Source organism: Mobula birostris, chromosome 4 (assembly GCF_030028105.1).
Source record: "Mobula birostris isolate sMobBir1 chromosome 4, sMobBir1.hap1, whole genome shotgun sequence".
Classification (NCBI taxonomy): Eukaryota; Metazoa; Chordata; class Chondrichthyes; order Myliobatiformes; family Myliobatidae; genus Mobula; species Mobula birostris.
The window spans coordinates 173295475-173312348 of NC_092373.1; the positions used below are offsets into that span (position 1 = coordinate 173295475).

The 16874-nt window shown below is 39.8% G+C and overlaps 1 protein-coding gene across 3 annotated transcripts in view; it reads right to left on the reverse strand.

Moving 5' to 3' along the window:
* lamtor3 (late endosomal/lysosomal adaptor, MAPK and MTOR activator 3) overlaps nucleotides 1-16874 on the reverse strand; it is a 34968-nt gene that overhangs the window by 11181 nt on the left and 6913 nt on the right. For all 3 annotated transcript variants that reach the window (XM_072256479.1, XM_072256481.1, XM_072256480.1), the window contains exons 2-5: nucleotides 16316-16351; nucleotides 14351-14385; nucleotides 6975-7033; nucleotides 3280-3413 (exon numbers count right to left, since the gene is read on the reverse strand). In XM_072256479.1, coding sequence (XP_072112580.1) covers nucleotides 3280-3413; nucleotides 6975-7033; nucleotides 14351-14385; nucleotides 16316-16324 — 237 coding nt within the window. In that variant the 5' untranslated portion in view covers nucleotides 16325-16351. The remainder of the gene's footprint in view (nucleotides 1-3279; nucleotides 3414-6974; nucleotides 7034-14350; nucleotides 14386-16315; nucleotides 16352-16874) is intronic.

The window sequence follows — 16874 nt, forward strand, 5'->3', positions numbered from 1 at the left end:
TTAATGACAATATTGCAATGAATAATTTTTTAGATCAATTAAATATTCCTAATATTTCGATAGATGATCGTAGGAAATTGGATCAACCTATTTCCCAGGAGGAAATTGCTCAGGCTATTTGAGAATTGCATTCTGGGAAATCTCCAGGACCCGAAGGATTCTATGGAGTTTTATATAAGGCTTTTTCCTCCTTGCTTATACCACACTCATGTTCTACCCTTACAGATTCCTTTAAGGTAGGAAGATTACCGCAGTCTTTTTACGAAGCTTCCATTTCGCTTATTCTCAAAAAGAATAAGAATCCTACTAAATGTTCTTCCTATAGACCTATCTCGTTACTCAGTTTTGATACTAAAATTTTATCTAAATTGTTAGATCGCAGACTTGAAAATATATCTTCTATAGTTTCAGATCATCAGACCGGATTTATTAAAAATCGATATTCCCATTTTAATATACAGTTTGTTAAATATTATGCATTCTCCATCTAAGGAAATATCGGAATGTGTGATATCTTTGGACGCGGAGAAGGCCTTTGACAGAGTTGAATGGAATTATCTTTTTACATCCTTAGAAAAATTTAATTTTGGACCTAATTTTATACATTGGATTAAATTACTTTATTTATTTCTCTCCGCTCAGGTTCTTACTAATCTTCGGAATTCTAAACCCTTTAAACTCCAACATGGGACTAGACAAGGTTGTCCTTTGAGCCCTCTGCTTCTTGATTTGGTATTAGAACCCTTAGCAATTGCTTTTCGAGAGTCTAATGAGATTACTGGTATTTTAAGACGAGGTACTATTCATAAAGTGTCGCTCTATGCTGATGACTTATTGCTTTTCATATCTAATGTTACAACCTCTTTACCATTTGTGTTCCGTTTACTAATTTTAGTCAGTTCTCAGGATATAAATCAAATATATATAAGAGTGAACTGTTTCCTTTAAACAATTTAATACCAACTGATATTAACTTTCCTTTTAAAATTTTAAGAAAACAATTTACGTATTTAGAATTAACAATAACTAAGAATTATAAAGACTTATTTAAAGAAAATTTTTTAACTTTAATGAATTATGTTAAAAAAACTTCCTAATTGGTCACCTCCCTATCACTGATTGGCCGAATTAATTCTATTAAAATGAATATCGTACCTAAATTTATACACCTTTTTCAAGCTGTGCCTGTTTTTATTCCTAAATCTTTTTTTGACTCTTTGGATTCAATTCTTTCTTCCTATATATGGAAGAATAAAAAACCTCAAATAAAAAAAGCTCACCTTCAAAAAACCAAACAGAACGGAGGCTTTGCCTTACCCAATTTTAGGTTATATTATTGGCCAGCTAATATACAAAATATTACATTCTGGATATATTACATTAATCATGAGAATTGTCCTATATGGGTCTCTTTGGAAGTCAACTCTGTTATGAAATTTTCCATTATTTCTTTACTTGGATGCTCGCTTCCTTTATCTTTAAATAAACTAACTGACAATGTGGTTGTCAAACATACTTTGAGGATCTGGTTACAGTTTAGAAAACATTTTGGTTTATTGAGATTCTCCCTCTCAAGTCCTATCTTTTCTAATTGTTTTTTAAACCATCTATAATTGACTTATCTTTTAAAGAATGGGATAGATTGGGTATTAAACAATTTCAGGATTTGTTTGATGGAGGGAATCTCTCTTCCTTTGTGCAACTTTCAATGAAATTTAACCTTTCCAATACCTAATTTTTCGATACTTACAGATTAGAGATTTTTTAAGATCTCAATTACATACATTTCCTACAAGTCCAGATAAGAATATAATAGATACAATTTTTAATCTGAAACCCTCTGACAATGGTTCAATATCTTACATTTACGGTCTGCTGTTGTTACTGAAAAAGGCCCCTTTAGATAAAATTAACGGAGACTGGGAAAAGGATTTACAGATTTTCCTATCTGAAGAGAGCCGGAAGATTATTTTAAAATTGATTAATTCTTCATCATTATGTGCTCGTCATTCTTTATTACAAAGTGGTACATAGAGTTCGTATGTCTAAAGACAAGCTCTCACATTTCTACCCAGATATTTCCTCTTACTGTGATAGATGTACTAATGGAGTGGCCACACTAATTCATATGTTTTGGACATGTCCGAGCCTTGAAAAATTTTGGAAGGATGTATTTCAAACTTTTTCTGTACTTTTCAATGTTAGTTTTCAGCCCAGTGTGGGCACGTGGCCAAGCGGTTAAGGTATTGGACTAGTGACTTGAAGGTCGTGAGTTCGAGCCCCAGCCGAGGCAACATGTTGTGTCCTTGTGCAAGGCACTTAATCACACATTGCTCTGCGACGACACTGGTGCCAAGCTGTATGGGTCCTAATGCCCTTCCCTTGGACAACAATGGTGTCGTGGAGAGGGGAGACTTGCAGCACGGGCAACTGCTGGTCTCCCATACAACCTTGCCCAGGCCTGCGCCCTGGAGAGTGAAGACTTTCCAGACGCAGATCCATGGTCTCGCAAGACTAACGGATGCCTTTCAGCCCAATCCCTTGACTGCCATGTTTGGTATTGTTGAGGATAGTGCCACAAAACTGAAGTCATCTAATTTGTGGGTATTGGCCTTTATGTCTCTTATGGCCCGGAGGGTGATCTTGCTCAACTGGAAGGCAGCCGCCCCGCCCACTCATGTTCAATGGCTATCTGACGTTATGTTATGCCTTGATCTAGAGAAGATTCGTTGTTCGATTTCTGATTTTAAACATGATTTCCTAATGTTATGGGGACCCTTTCTGAGTTACTTCCATAATCTTTGAACTGTAATTAAAGTATGGATCTGAGCTATTATTATTAAAATATTATATGGTAAGATTTTTTTTTTCCTTCTCATTTGTTTTACCAACCAGCTCATTTTAGTAGCGGGGGTAGATTTTTAAAAATAAAATATAATTATTTTATTTTATTTCATTTCATAACATAATTCAATCTTTTTTTTCTACATGATTGATTTGGAATATGGGATACTGTGATCATATTACTTGACTTAAATGTAATATGATTCATATTACTTGTATCCCTATGAATTTTTAATAAAAATATTGAAAAGAGAATAAATGTAGGGCTGCCCGATGAAACAAAGTTCAAGTTTTTGCACTGGTGCAACCTGGATCTTGTATTCAGGAGCTGCCCTTCCTCCTGAACATTTCTACATTTTCACTTCCAAATTTTAAAATGATGCTTACAATGGTGTGGGGATTAGAAATGCTCTATTAAAAAACAAAAATAATTACCTGGTAGGAATTGTAATAGCAAATGATGCTCTTGTTCTTAGAAAGTCCCAGCTTGCTTCCTTGATCCGTTGCTAAGGCAAAGGTTGAGAGGAATCCAGGTCTCAGGGCATGTTCTGGCGCATTGTCATTAGCAACTGAAGAAAATAACCCATGGGAACAATTAATTTCAAACACTTCAACAGCACCAGTGTAGCAGTTTAATTTGAAGTATATTTAAAGCAGGAACTGCTTGCGTGTCAGTGGCTAGTCGCCTGCACCCTACTGATGCACGATTAAAGGCAGAATGGCAGAATAAAGGTGCAGTCCTGCATCAGCTTTAGCTTGGTGCAGACATACAGGATGCTATATAATTGTATCACTTCATACATTCCATCATAATACAGTAGATGTTTAGATTTCTGAATATGGTACAGGTGTCCCCTACTTTTTGAACATTCACTTTACGAAACCTCACTGTTACAAAAGACCTACATTAGTTCCCTGTTTTCGCTAACCGAAGGTGTTTTCACTGTTACGAAAAAAGGCAGCGCACGAAAAAAAAAACGCGCCGCGGATTCGGAACGGCATTCTCGCCGGCATTGCTTAAACGCGTGCCTGTGAGCAGCTGTTTGTAAGATGAGTTCTAAAGTATCAGAAAAGCCTAAAAGAACTCATAAGGGTGTTGCACTTAGCATAAAACTAGACATAATTAAGTGTTTCGATCGTGATGAAGTGTGGAAGTTGACGAAGATGATGTTGAAGATGTTTTGGCATCCCATGACCAAGAACTGATAGATGAAGAGCTGATGCAATTGGAAGAGGAAAGGATAACAAAACCGAGTGCAGTAGCGAAGTGAAGTCGTCCAGGAGCTAAACGTGAAGCAACTGCGTGAGATTTTTGCTGCGATAAGTATGACTTTAACTTTGAAAAGATACGTCGGTTTAGGGCATATTTGCAAGATGGTTTGAGTGCTTACAAAGAACTGTATGATAGAAAAATGCGCAGGGCTAAGCAGTCAAGCATACTGTCATTTTTCAAGCCTTCCACATCAGCCACAGGAGACGACGAACCTCGACCTTCGACATCGAGGCGAGCAGTCATAGGAGAAGATGAGCTGCCTGCCCTAATGGAAACAGACGATGATGAGATGACACCCCAGTGTCCCACCACCCCAACCCCCGGGCTGCGGACAGATACCAATTCGCAGAGAATGCAGCAGTGGCCAGGAGGCATCCAGCACGTCTTTAAGAAAAAAGCCAAAATAAACAAGCTAATTAATTAGGTGCCGCCCGGCACGTAAATGTCGGCCCAGATCAGAGGCTTGTTTATTTCGGCTTTTTTATTAAAGATGTGCTGGATGCGTACTGGCTACCGCTGTACCCCTGCATGCTTCGCGGATAGGTTATCTGTCCACTGCCCGGAGGGTGGGGACCACTGCACCACCCCACCCTCCGACGACTCAGCCTAACACACCATCGTCAGTGTGCTCCGCGCTGATTTCCAGATTCCAGTAAGCGATACTACACTGTACATATATTATTTCTACTTTTTATCAGCTGTGTATTTTTACGTGTTATTTGGTATGATTTGGCAGCTTCATAACTTAAAGGTTACTGGAGAGCGCTTGCGCCATGTTTTTGCCGAGAGCGCTTGTGTGAGATTTTCGCTACGGAGAACAGTGCAGGCAATAGTTGTAGAGAAGTATTTCTAATTTATATAGGCTGTGTATTTATCATATCATTCCTGCTTTTACTATATGTTACTGTTATTTTAGGTTTTATGTGTTATTTGGCATGATTTGATAGGTTATTTTTGGGTCTGTGAATGCCCACAAATTTTTCCAATATAAATAAATGGTAACTACTTCTTCGCTTTACAACATTCCGGCTTATGAACCATTTCATAGGAACGCTCTACCTTCGGATGGCGAGGGAAACCTGTACTACTAATGCAGCAAAATACTGGCTATCTCCTGTAATAAGAGATAGGGTCCTTCTGGCAGGGTGCTGGGAAATTGCAAGAAACTTCATAAGTTCTAGAAACAGGAACTTGAATCATTCTTTCATCATAACCTCAAAAGGCCTGACTGAATGGCCAAGCTGAAATCAGCAGTCACTCCACTTCCTTGCAACAACTGTCTCATTTGTCAGGTCCCATCGTGGAGTGTTAAAATAACATATCTTAATTTGTGAATCAGAACATTTCTTTTAAATCAAATCAGCAAATCACTTTGCCAATTGCTTTTACTATTTAAGACAGCATGCCAGGATTTCTATTAAACTGATTTCTTACGAACATCAATCACTTGCTTTTAAAAGATGCTGAACCGTAACTAAAGAAGTGCTGGATCAGGGAGTACTCATTTCCTTTTTTAAAAATAAGCAACACTTTGTTTCTGCGTCCACCACAGTCTTGTTTCCTTCTCTCATTGTAGAGAGACGTTTCACATATTCTCAGATACATACAAAACTTCCAACTAATCATCATAGAAGGGCCAGAAAGTTTCTTTGTCCGGCACACTATTTCTCCCTTAACCAACAACATCTTCAAATGCTGGTTTCAGCATACTAGTACTTCTACATTAAAAATATCAAAAGTCATTAAACAGAATAGAAAAATACAATTTGTTTTATATTACTGCCCTTTACCCTGTAATAAAGTTGACTTTTAATAATTTGGATAGAAAGATCTTTCTTTAACATTCTAACTAATTCCACATATTGTAATTGGGTGGAGACTGAGGTCACCAGTTTGCAACCTGTAAAACCCAGTCTGAAACTTGCATTCATCATCATCATTATGTAGTGTGTTGATTGATGTAGGTGATGTGAGGGTGGGAGGGGGGTGCTAAGCAGGTCTACATCTTGTCCAATGGTGACCTGCAGGCTAGTGGAGGGAAGGACCACTTTACACCTCCTTTGGTAGAGACATAGCTCCACTCCACCACCCTGAACTTTACATTGCAGTTTTTATTTATAAAGTCAAAATCATACAGGAAAGAATCATGCCCTTCAGCTCACCATGATCTGAACCAGCATCAGATGCCCATTTACACCAATTCTTCAGTGATCTCATTTTATTCTTCCCACATTCCCATCAGCTTCCCTTAGATTCCTCCATTCACCTATACACTGGGAACAATTTCCAGTGGCCAATTAAACCACCCCTACACACGACCATGTGTTGGCGCGTGGCCAATTGGCTAAGGCGGTGGTCTAGTGATCTGAAGGTCGCTAGTTCGAGCCTCAGCTGAGGCAGCGTGTTGTATCCTTGAGCAAGGCACTTAACCACACATTGCTCTGCGACGATACCAGTGCCAAGTTGTATCTGCCCTAGTGTCCTTCCCTTGGACAACATCGGTGGCGTGGAGAGGGGAGACTTGCAGCATGGGCAACTGCCGGTCTTCCATACAACCTTGCCCAGGCCTCAGTCAACATCGAAATCGATGGACAGCCGAAGAGAGAGTTGTGGTGGGGAAACTGGAAAACCTGGAGGAAACCCAGGTGATCACAGGAAGCATGTGCAAGCTCCATACAGCCAGCTCTGGAGATCGGAATCTAACCCAAATTGTTGGATCTGAAGCAGCAGTGGTAATACTAGTTGCACGATTGTGATCAGTAGTGCATCCAGACAGCTGAGAATATATCATTTTTAATTTCTGTAATATCAGAAGATTACAACAAAAATGCAGATTTAATCAGAAGCCACTTACTACCTTTAATCACAGGAACTCCATCCCTGTCAGACACCACAATAGCATGAAGGCCCTCGACACTGCAAAACAATCAAAATAATTCAGACATAAGCCACAAAGTTCAAAACAATTAAATTCATAAAACTAAAGCACAATGGAATTTTATTCATCAAAACTAATGAAAATTCTAACATTTTCTGTTCCATACAAATCAAATATTTATATTTTTGTTCATACACCATTCACAACAGAAAATTCCAAATTGAACCAGGATGTTGTCTAGAATGGAGAGCTGTAGTTACAAGGATAATTTGCACAGGCTGGGTTTATTCTCAATGGAAGGCAAGAGTCTGAGGGACGATTTTCTGAGGAGCACTGATAGTCACTTTCCCAGGCAAGGGAGTCTAGAGCAATAGGGTACAGGTTGAAATGAATTGAATTGACTTTATTACTTACATCCTTCACATACATGAGGAGTAAAAATCTTTAAGTACATCTCTGTCTAAATGTTCAATGTGCAATATGTAGTAATTTATAATAAATAGTATGTACAAGAGGACAGTTACTATTACATAGAAATACAGCTGTGTCAGCATGAATTAATCAGTCCGATAGCCTGGTGGAAGCAGCTCTCCCAGAGCCTACTGGCCCTGGCTTTTATGTTGCGGTACCATTTCCCGGATGGTCGCAGCTGGAACAGTTTGTGGTTGGGCTGGCTCAGGTCCCCAGTGATCGTTCAGGTCCTTTTTACACGCCTGTCTTTGTAAATATCCAGAATATTGGGAAGTTCACATCTACAGATGCGCTGGGCTGTCCGCACCACTCTCTGCAGAGTCCTATGATTGAGAGAAGTACAGTTCCCATAAAAGACAGTGATGCAGACAGTCAGGATGCTCTCAACTGTATCCCTGCAGGAAGTTTTCAGGATTTGAGGGCCCAAACCAAACGTCTTCAACCGTCTGAGGTGAAAGAGGCGCTGTCACCACACAGCCGGTATGCACAGACCACCTGAGATCCTCGGTGATGTTTATGCCGAGGAACTTAAAGCTGTTCACCCTCTAAACTCCACATCCATTGATGTCAATAGGGGTTAGCCTGTCTCCATTCCTCCTGTAGTCCACAACCAGCTCCTTTGTTTTTGCGACATTGAGGGAGAGGTTGTTTTCTTGACACCACTGTGGCAGGGTGATGACTTCTTCTCTGTAGGCTGCCTCATTATTATTTGAGATTAGGCCAATCAGTGTAGCGTCGCTCTTAAATTTAACTAGCAGATTGGAGCTATGGGTAAGGTAAGATCGGAGAATTTTAAAGGTTTTCTCCCCCCCACACAAAACGTAGTGAATACTGAAATGAACTGCCAGAGGAGATGGCAAAGGCAGGGAGGTCAAATTGGGCCATCAGACCTGGGGATTCGAGCCAGGCAGGAGAAGCTGGATTGGTTCGGAAGTGCTGACCTGGGTGCAGCCCATGCCACTCAGCTGCATCAGAGTTGGTGCCTTCGAGTTGGCATGAAAGTGGTGTGCAATAAAACGGTGAGTGACTGTCTTGGACATTTCTTTTGCAATTGCAAAACCCTGTTGGACAGTAATCGCCACAGGCCTGCTTCCCTTGTTTGGTGGAGAGAGACAGCCAGCTAGGCAGAAGTGACGCCTTGGTTGCAGATAGAATTAGGCCTCAATCCTCGGGCTTGCAATGTACCTTAGCATCTGGGCTCAGCCTCTCCCGTCAGTGTTGCCCTCCAGTGTTGGATCGGTGGAACAACAGGCAGGACTGCTGGGAACTATCAATTTGCAGAACTTGTCGCTCGGGGACATGGACAAAAATTTGTTTTTTTATGTGACTATGTTCTTTTTTTTGCTTTCTCATTATTTTGAATGCGCGTGCATGTTTTTGTACCTTGGCCCCAGAGGAACACAGTGTCATTTGGTTGTATCTATGTATGGTTTGAATGACAATTAAACTTGATTTGATTTGAAAACTTAAAAAGCATCTGAACAAGTACTTGAATAGAATAAGTGCAGAAGGATATGGACCAAAAAGATTAGTGCAGACAGACATCATAATCAGCAAGGATGAAGTGAGCCCCAAGTGTTCAATTCTGAGCTGTACAATTCTGTGACTCTATAAAACAAGATAGTAGCTCATAAATAAGAATAAGATCTAACAGGGTTTTTTTGTTCTTACAAGGATGCTGCCAGGATCTAAAAGCATGAGTTATAGGGAGAGGCTGGGCACACTTGGAACATACAGATTTTGAGGGTGACCTTATAGAGGTGCGTAAAATTGTAAGGGGTACAGATGCAGTCTTTTGCCAAGGGGAGGGAAGCTAAAATTGCAGGGCATATGTCTAAGGTGAGAGATGAAAGATTCAAAACGGACCCGAGGGGTAAGTTTCTTCACAGAGAGGGTGCTGTGAGTTACCAGAGAAAGTAGTTGAGGTCAGTACAATTGCAGTATTTTTTTTATACATGATTATGAGGACATGCAGTCCTCTTTTATTGTTATTTAGTAATGCATGCATTAAGAAATGATAAAATGTTTTTCCAGAATGATATCACGGAAACACATGACAAACCGACTTAAAAACTAACAAAAACCACATAATTATAACATATAGTTACAACAGTGCAAAGCAATACCGTAATTTGAAAAGAACAGACCAAGGCACAGTAAAAGTCTCAAAGTCTTTCGAAAGTCCCATCATCTCACGCAGACGGTAAACCTCCAGCGCTGCCAACTTGCCGATGCAGCATCCTGGAAGCATCTGACCACAGTCCAACTCTGAGTCCGTCCGAAAAACTCCGAGCCTCCGATCACCTCCCAACACCGAGCACCATCTCTGCCAAGCGCTTCAACCCCGGCCCCAGCAACAGGCAATAGGCAAAGCCGAGGATTTGGGGCCTTCGTCTCCGGAGATTCTCGATCGCACAGTAGCAACGGCAGCGAAGCAGGCATTTCAGAAGTTACTCCAGATGTTCCTCCGCGCTTCTCACAGCTGTCTCCATCAAATCCGGATTGTACACCGCAACCCTAGTTAGACATATCGATATCATTCGGAACGGCAGCGCACTGCATCGCGCCGCCATCTTCTCCTCCCTCCCTTCTCAATATTTAAAAGACTTCTGGATATGTACAGTACGTGAGTAAGAAGGGTTCAGAGGGATCAGAGCCAAAAGCAGGCAAATGTCGCCAAGACTTGCAAACAGATGCATGGTGCAGAGCCTTCTTACTGGTTGCATCACAGCCTGTCACAGAGGCTCCAATGCACAGGATCACAAGAGACTGTATAGAATTGTAGACCCAGGCAGTTTTTTAATGGGCACAAATCTATCCTAGGTGTCCAGCATCGAGGACATCTTCAAGAGGTAGTGGCTCAAAAAGGCATCATCAATCACTAAAGAACCTACCACCTGAGACATGCCTTCACTATAAACAGGGAGGAGGTACCTGAAGACCCACACTCAATGTTTCAAAAACAGCTTCGTCTCCTCTGTCATCAGATTTTAGAACGTCCATGAACTTAGGAATACCAGCTCATATTTCTTCTTTTAAACTATTTATTTTTGCAACTTACAGTAATTTTTATGTCTCACACTATACCACTGCCATAAAACAACAAATATTCTGACTTGTCAGTGATAATCAACCAGATTCTGAAATAATGGGCACCATGGTCAGCACGACTGAGTTGGGCCAAAGGGTCTGTTTCCATGCAGTATTAATGTATGACTCTACTATACTGGCAGTTACAGAAACTGTAGAGCTATTTAGTTAGCTGTATTTAGAAACCTTGACATTTTTGTGGTCACAATATATTTTGGATATGTGCCATACTTGGGGGTTCTTGTGTTCATGAATTTAATTAACTTTGCAGTACGGTTACCCGGACGTCTCCTTTCTCACAAGCTACTGCGCCCAAGGCTGGTTTAAAGAATTGTTCCTGTTGCCCATTATGGAATTGTAGTCACATTGCTAGTCCTAAGACTACTATAGTTGTGGGTCCCCTAGATCTTGCTATAACTGTCCTCCATCCTGTCCCATTATGTTGGTTCTGACATCAACTAGCTTGGTGTGAGATTAGACACATAATTTTCCACCACAGATTATTCTTAAGAGTAAACTGCTACAATCTCTTCTCTCACAAACAAGAGAAAATCTGCAGATGCTGGAAATCCGAGCAACACACACAGAATGCTGGAGGAACTCAGCAGGCCGGACAGCATCTATGGAAAAAAGTACAGTTGACGTTTTGGGCTGAAACGTCGAATGTACTTTTTTCCCCCCCATAGATGCTGCCTGGCCTGCTAACTTCCTCCAGTAATTTGTGTGTGTTGCTCAATCTATTCCCTCTTAAGCGATGGACAGCATTGGCTCACTAGGAACTCAAAGGCCTTTGATGGATCTCCTTTTCAATCTGTCCACTCCTGTTTCTATTCCTGACTAGCCCAGGTGATGCCATCACTTCAGATGCTAGCTGCTGACCATGGAATAGACTATATTATTTTATGTGAGACTAGGTAGTTGACCATGACCTTGCCTGACACTTGCTATTAGTCACTCTAGTTAATGCATATTACCAAACTGATAAACTTTGAAAAAATACAAGAGGTAGTGGTCAATTTAAATTAAAAAAAAAACAAAATTGCCTCATTAGGCTCCTTCAGAGAAGCAAAATATTTATGAACAGAATGATCAAATAATTGCCATTTGTAGCCCTAGCACTTCTACTGTTAGGAAATGGTGGTCCTCTATAATCCAGTACAAAAGACCTCAAAGTGAATTATTCAAGGATGAATTATAGAAGAGAACAAAATTGGGTTCGATGCCCCTACAGTTGGAACATTCTGTCAATACTATATAATTAAAATGAATGATGGTCATTTGATCCACCAAACACTGACGCTCCCACAGGGAATGGAAGAAAACTATCTACAAATCACCTCTCACAAATGTTCTAAATCTAACTTTCCTCAGTCCAAGTCTAGCATAAATTCTACATCATGCAGGAAGAGTTAAATGGCGACAGGTACAAAATGAAGGACATCCTACTTAATGCCCATGCAAGTGTTTATAAAATTTCATTAAAACTACAATGGAGGAGGAACTGTTAACCTTTCAACTAACATCCAAATAACTCAACATCATTAATAAGATGGAAAACAACAAAGAAAATGCAGTTACTCAGGAACAACAGGTATGCAGCAGAATAAAGAGTACTGGAGATAGGAGCACAAGAGGAAAGGGAGCAAAAATGAATGTTAACAAGAAAGTCCATTTTACGTTCAGAATTCCATTCTGGATTGTTTCTACAAAATCTACTGAAACAGTCAAAAGGTATGAAATATGGAACCAACTGGAATCTCCAGGATTGTACTGAGATGGGCACATCTAATAGTTACACCTTCAACAGCTAATGGTTAACTTTCTTCTATGCATTTATAGGAATGCTTTAATTAAGACTTGCACTCTAAGTTACTGAACTCATCCAAGTTAGCTGCAAAAATCATCAAATAGTAAAACAACCCGTAGGACAGTTTTAAAGCAACAAAGTAGAGAAAATATGAAGAGATATCAACTCACAGTCACACTTAACACCTGTATTTTCCGAAATGCAATAAAAACAAAAATCTGTGATATGTTAATTCACGTGAACCTTTACTTAACTGACAAAAATACAAAGATAAGATTTTCAATAGTTTTACTGACCAACTGAATTGTATTTTGTAAATATACACAAATTTAGTATTTGATGGCTGCAACACACTCGACAAAAGTTGGGACAGAGTTAAAATAAGATTGAAAAGTGCACAGAATATTCAAGTAACACCGGTTTGGAAGACTCCACATTAAGCAGGCTAATTCGTAGCAGGTGAGGTATCATGACTGGGTATAAAAGTAGCGTCCATCAAAGGCTCAGTCTTTGCAAGCAAGAATGGGTCGTGGCTCACCCCTTTGTGCCAAAATTCATGAGAATTGTTAGTTCAAAAGGAACATTTCGCAACGCAAGATTGCAGAGAATTTAGGTCTTTCAACATCTACAGTACATAATATTGTGAAAAGATTCAGAGAATTCAGAGACATCTCAGTGTGTAAAGAGCAAGGTCGGAAACCACTGTTGAACGCGCGTGATCTTCGATCCCTCAGGTGGCACTGCCTAAGAAACCGTCATGCTACTGTGACAATTATAGCCACCTGGGCTCGGGAGTACTTTGGAAAACCATTGTCACTCAACACAGTCCGTCGCTGCATACAGAAATGTAACTTGAAACTGTATTACGCAAGGAGGAAGCCATACATCAACTCCATGCAGGAAGGCCGGTGAGTTCTCTGGGCCCGAGCTTATCTCAGATGGACCGAAAGACTGTGGAACCGTGTGCTGTGGTCAGATGAGTCCACATTTCAGCTAGTTTTCGGAAAAAACGGGTGTCAAGTTCTCTGTGCCAAAGATGAAAACGACCATCCAGATTGTTATCAGCGAAAGGAGCAAAAGCCAGCATCTGTGATGGCATGGTGTGCATCAGTGCCCATGGCATGGGTGAGTTGCATGTATGTGAAGGTACCATTGACTCTGAGGCGTATATTAGGATTTGAGAGAGACATATGTTGCCATCAAGGCGACATCTCTTCCCGGGACATCCATGCTTATTTCAGCAGGACAATGCCAGACCACATTCTGCACGGGCTACAACAGCGTGGCTTTGTAGACACAGAGTGCGTGTGCTTGACTGGCCTGCTGCCAGTCCAGATCTATCTCCTATTGAAAATGTATGGCGCATCATGAAGAGGAGAATCAGACAACGGAGACCACGGACTGTTGAGCAGCTGAAGTCTTATATCAAGCAAGAATGGACAAAATTTCCAATTGCATATCTACTACAATTAGTATCCTCAGTTCCAAAACGATTAAAAAGTGTTATTAAAAGGAAAGATGATGTAACACAATGGTAAACATGCCTCTGTCCCAACTTTTGTTGAGTGTGTTGCAGCCATCAAATTCTAAATTTGTGTATGTTTACAAAATACAATTAAGTTGGTCAGTAAAACTATTGAAAATCTTTTCTTTGTACTTTTGTCATTTAAATAAAGGTTCACGTGAATTAACATATCACATTTTTTTTATTGCATTTTGGAAAATATCCCAACTTTTCTGGAAATGGGGTTTGTATATCTGTAATAGACTGCTACTTCCTTCATAGCAAGTTCTTAAATTCTGATTAAATGACCAGAAAAGATAAGAAATGGAATTTTTGGGAGAACAAATTATTTTATAATATAATAAAAACTTAATGCAAAAAATAACAGTTAAGGCCTATTTAATAAATCCAATCTGCTATTATTATCATTATGATAGTAACTTAGAAACAGATTTACAGATTAAGGAAAATTTATGCTTTTACCTAGGCAACTGTTTGTAAAGGTATCTCTTCAAGTCCTGTAAAAAAGAAAACCACAATCATTTTGGTTTGTTTACAATACAAGTATACAGCAATTTTTCAAAATGAAACAATAATTCAAGTTTAAATTTTAGAATGCTCAAGTGTTAGAAGAACCACCAAAGACCTTACTTCTTATATACAGTAAATGGTTAGCTTACAGTTAATTACTTGCAGTCACTATGCAAAACCATTTTTTAAAACTTGCAATCACGACAGCATATTCTTTATGTATTAACATCAACAACCTAGAGCCTTAAGTTTAAAGGTATAGCTTGTATTTTAGAAAAATTAGTGGGGAGGGGAATGATGGACGAAATCTGTGATTCTGACCCGCTTCCTTGTAAGTAAAGGAGATTTTAAAAAACACAGCATAACCATGTGAAACCTCTGCTATCTTTTGTTTGCGATTCAGTTGCTACCACTGTTTTGGCTAACAGCTGCATTCATTCTTCTCTCACCTTGCACATGTTGTCACACTGGAAGTGGTTTGATTTAGGAGGGAACTGACCCGTGAAGGGATTTGCACACAATTTTTAAAACTGGAGACATGGGGCTCAATGAACAGGTGAACAAGGCTGAATAAACAGTGCAGAGGGGCAGGAACAGCAGAACTTTAGTTAACCTAATCTACCCACCCACGGGTGGAAGTGCATCTCCCGCTACACACCATGATACAGAAGCCGTTTCTCAGCGTTCTCTGATTGTTAGACGTGATTCGCTAATTTCAATGGACCACATATTTGAAAGGCACTATAGTGCGGTTGTGGTTTTATTACAGGTTTTACACCAGCAACTAAAAATGTTGTTTCATTCCCTTCCCTGTGAAGATTAGAAAGATAAGCATGAAAACTCCAAACAATAGCATATACAAAGGTATGACCACGCTAAGACCCACAGCTTGAGAAGGATGGAGTTAACTGGAACAAGCAAAGCATCAGGTCCAATCTACCCAATGTTTAACTGAATGAAATTAAGACTGATTGAAGAGGGAATGCAAAATAAGCAGAAAGGGAGCGAGAAGGAATAAATCAATAACTTTCAGGTATGGCACAAAACAGCTAAATCTTATCCCAAAGGTATTTTGTTTACACACTGCATGCATCACCAAAGAAATTTAAAGTTAAGCCTAACAGTGAAACTAGCTATCATTATAAAATAAATCAATAAAATTATTCAAATTCTGGACTTGAATAAGAAATTAAAACTGCATGCTTTGCAAATGTACTTCACAAATGTCACACAAAAATATAACATCAAATTCTGTCTACTTCTAACTTGGCTAAATAGATTACAGCACTGGGAACGATAACTGCCCCCTTCCCTTCACAATTCCCCATTCACATTTCCCTCTCTCACCTCATCTCCTTACCTGCCCATCACCTCCCTCTGGTGTTCCTCCTCCTTCTCTTTGTCCTTCTGGCCTTCGGTCCTCTCCTATCAGATTCCCCCTTCTCCAGGCCCTTGTCTCTTTCACCAATCAAATTCTCAGTTCTTTACTGCCCCTTTCCCAGTTGCACCTATCACGTACTACCTTGTATTTCTTCCCCAACCCCACCTTCTTACTCTGACTTCTCATCATTTTTCCTCCAGTCCTGATGAAGGGTCTCGGCCTGGAAAGTTGACTGTTTACTCTTTAACATAAATGCTGCCTAGCCTGCTAAATTCCTCTAGCATTTTGCGTGTTGCTTGGATTTCTAGCAACTGCAAATTTTCTCGTTTGTGACAATGACTGTTTCGTTCAGGTTCCGTATAAAAGTGCAGTAAATGTACATCAGAGAATAGGTGAAGTCTTTGTTTGCATGAAAGTGCTAAGTAAAAGCATTATTATATATAACCTATATTATATATAGAATATATTATCATACATTTTAACTAACAATAAATTCAGGCAACTTTCTCTTAGCAATTTAATAAAATTTTACTTACATCTGCCATCTTTTCTCACACAAAGTAAACTCAATTCTGAAACAAAAAAGAGCATTTCCTATATTTCTTTCTTGCAATTACATAACCTATGTTCACTCATCAACTAATCAATAAGCACAGAAACAAAGAATGCAAGAACTTAACTTCAAAGAAACAATATTCTGATGATGTGTTCAGCAATGAAAGCAAGTTTGAAAAAACAGAATAGTTTACTTGTAACACACATTAAAGTTGCTGGTGAACACAGCAGGCCAGGCTGCATCTCTAGGAAGAGGTACAGTCGACGTTTCAGGCCGAGGACCTTCGTCAGGATTAACTGAAGGAAGAGTTAGTAAGAGATTTGAAAGTGGGAGGGGGAGAGGGAGATCCAAAATGATAGGAGAAGACAGGAGAGGGATGGAGCCAAGAGCTGGCCTGAAACGTCAACTGTACCTCTTCCTACCAGCTCTTGGCTCCATCCCTCCCCCTCCTGTCTTCTCCTATCATTTTGGATCTCCCCCTCTCCCTCCCACTTTCAAATCTCTCACTAACTCTTCCTTCAGTTAGTCCTGACAAACAA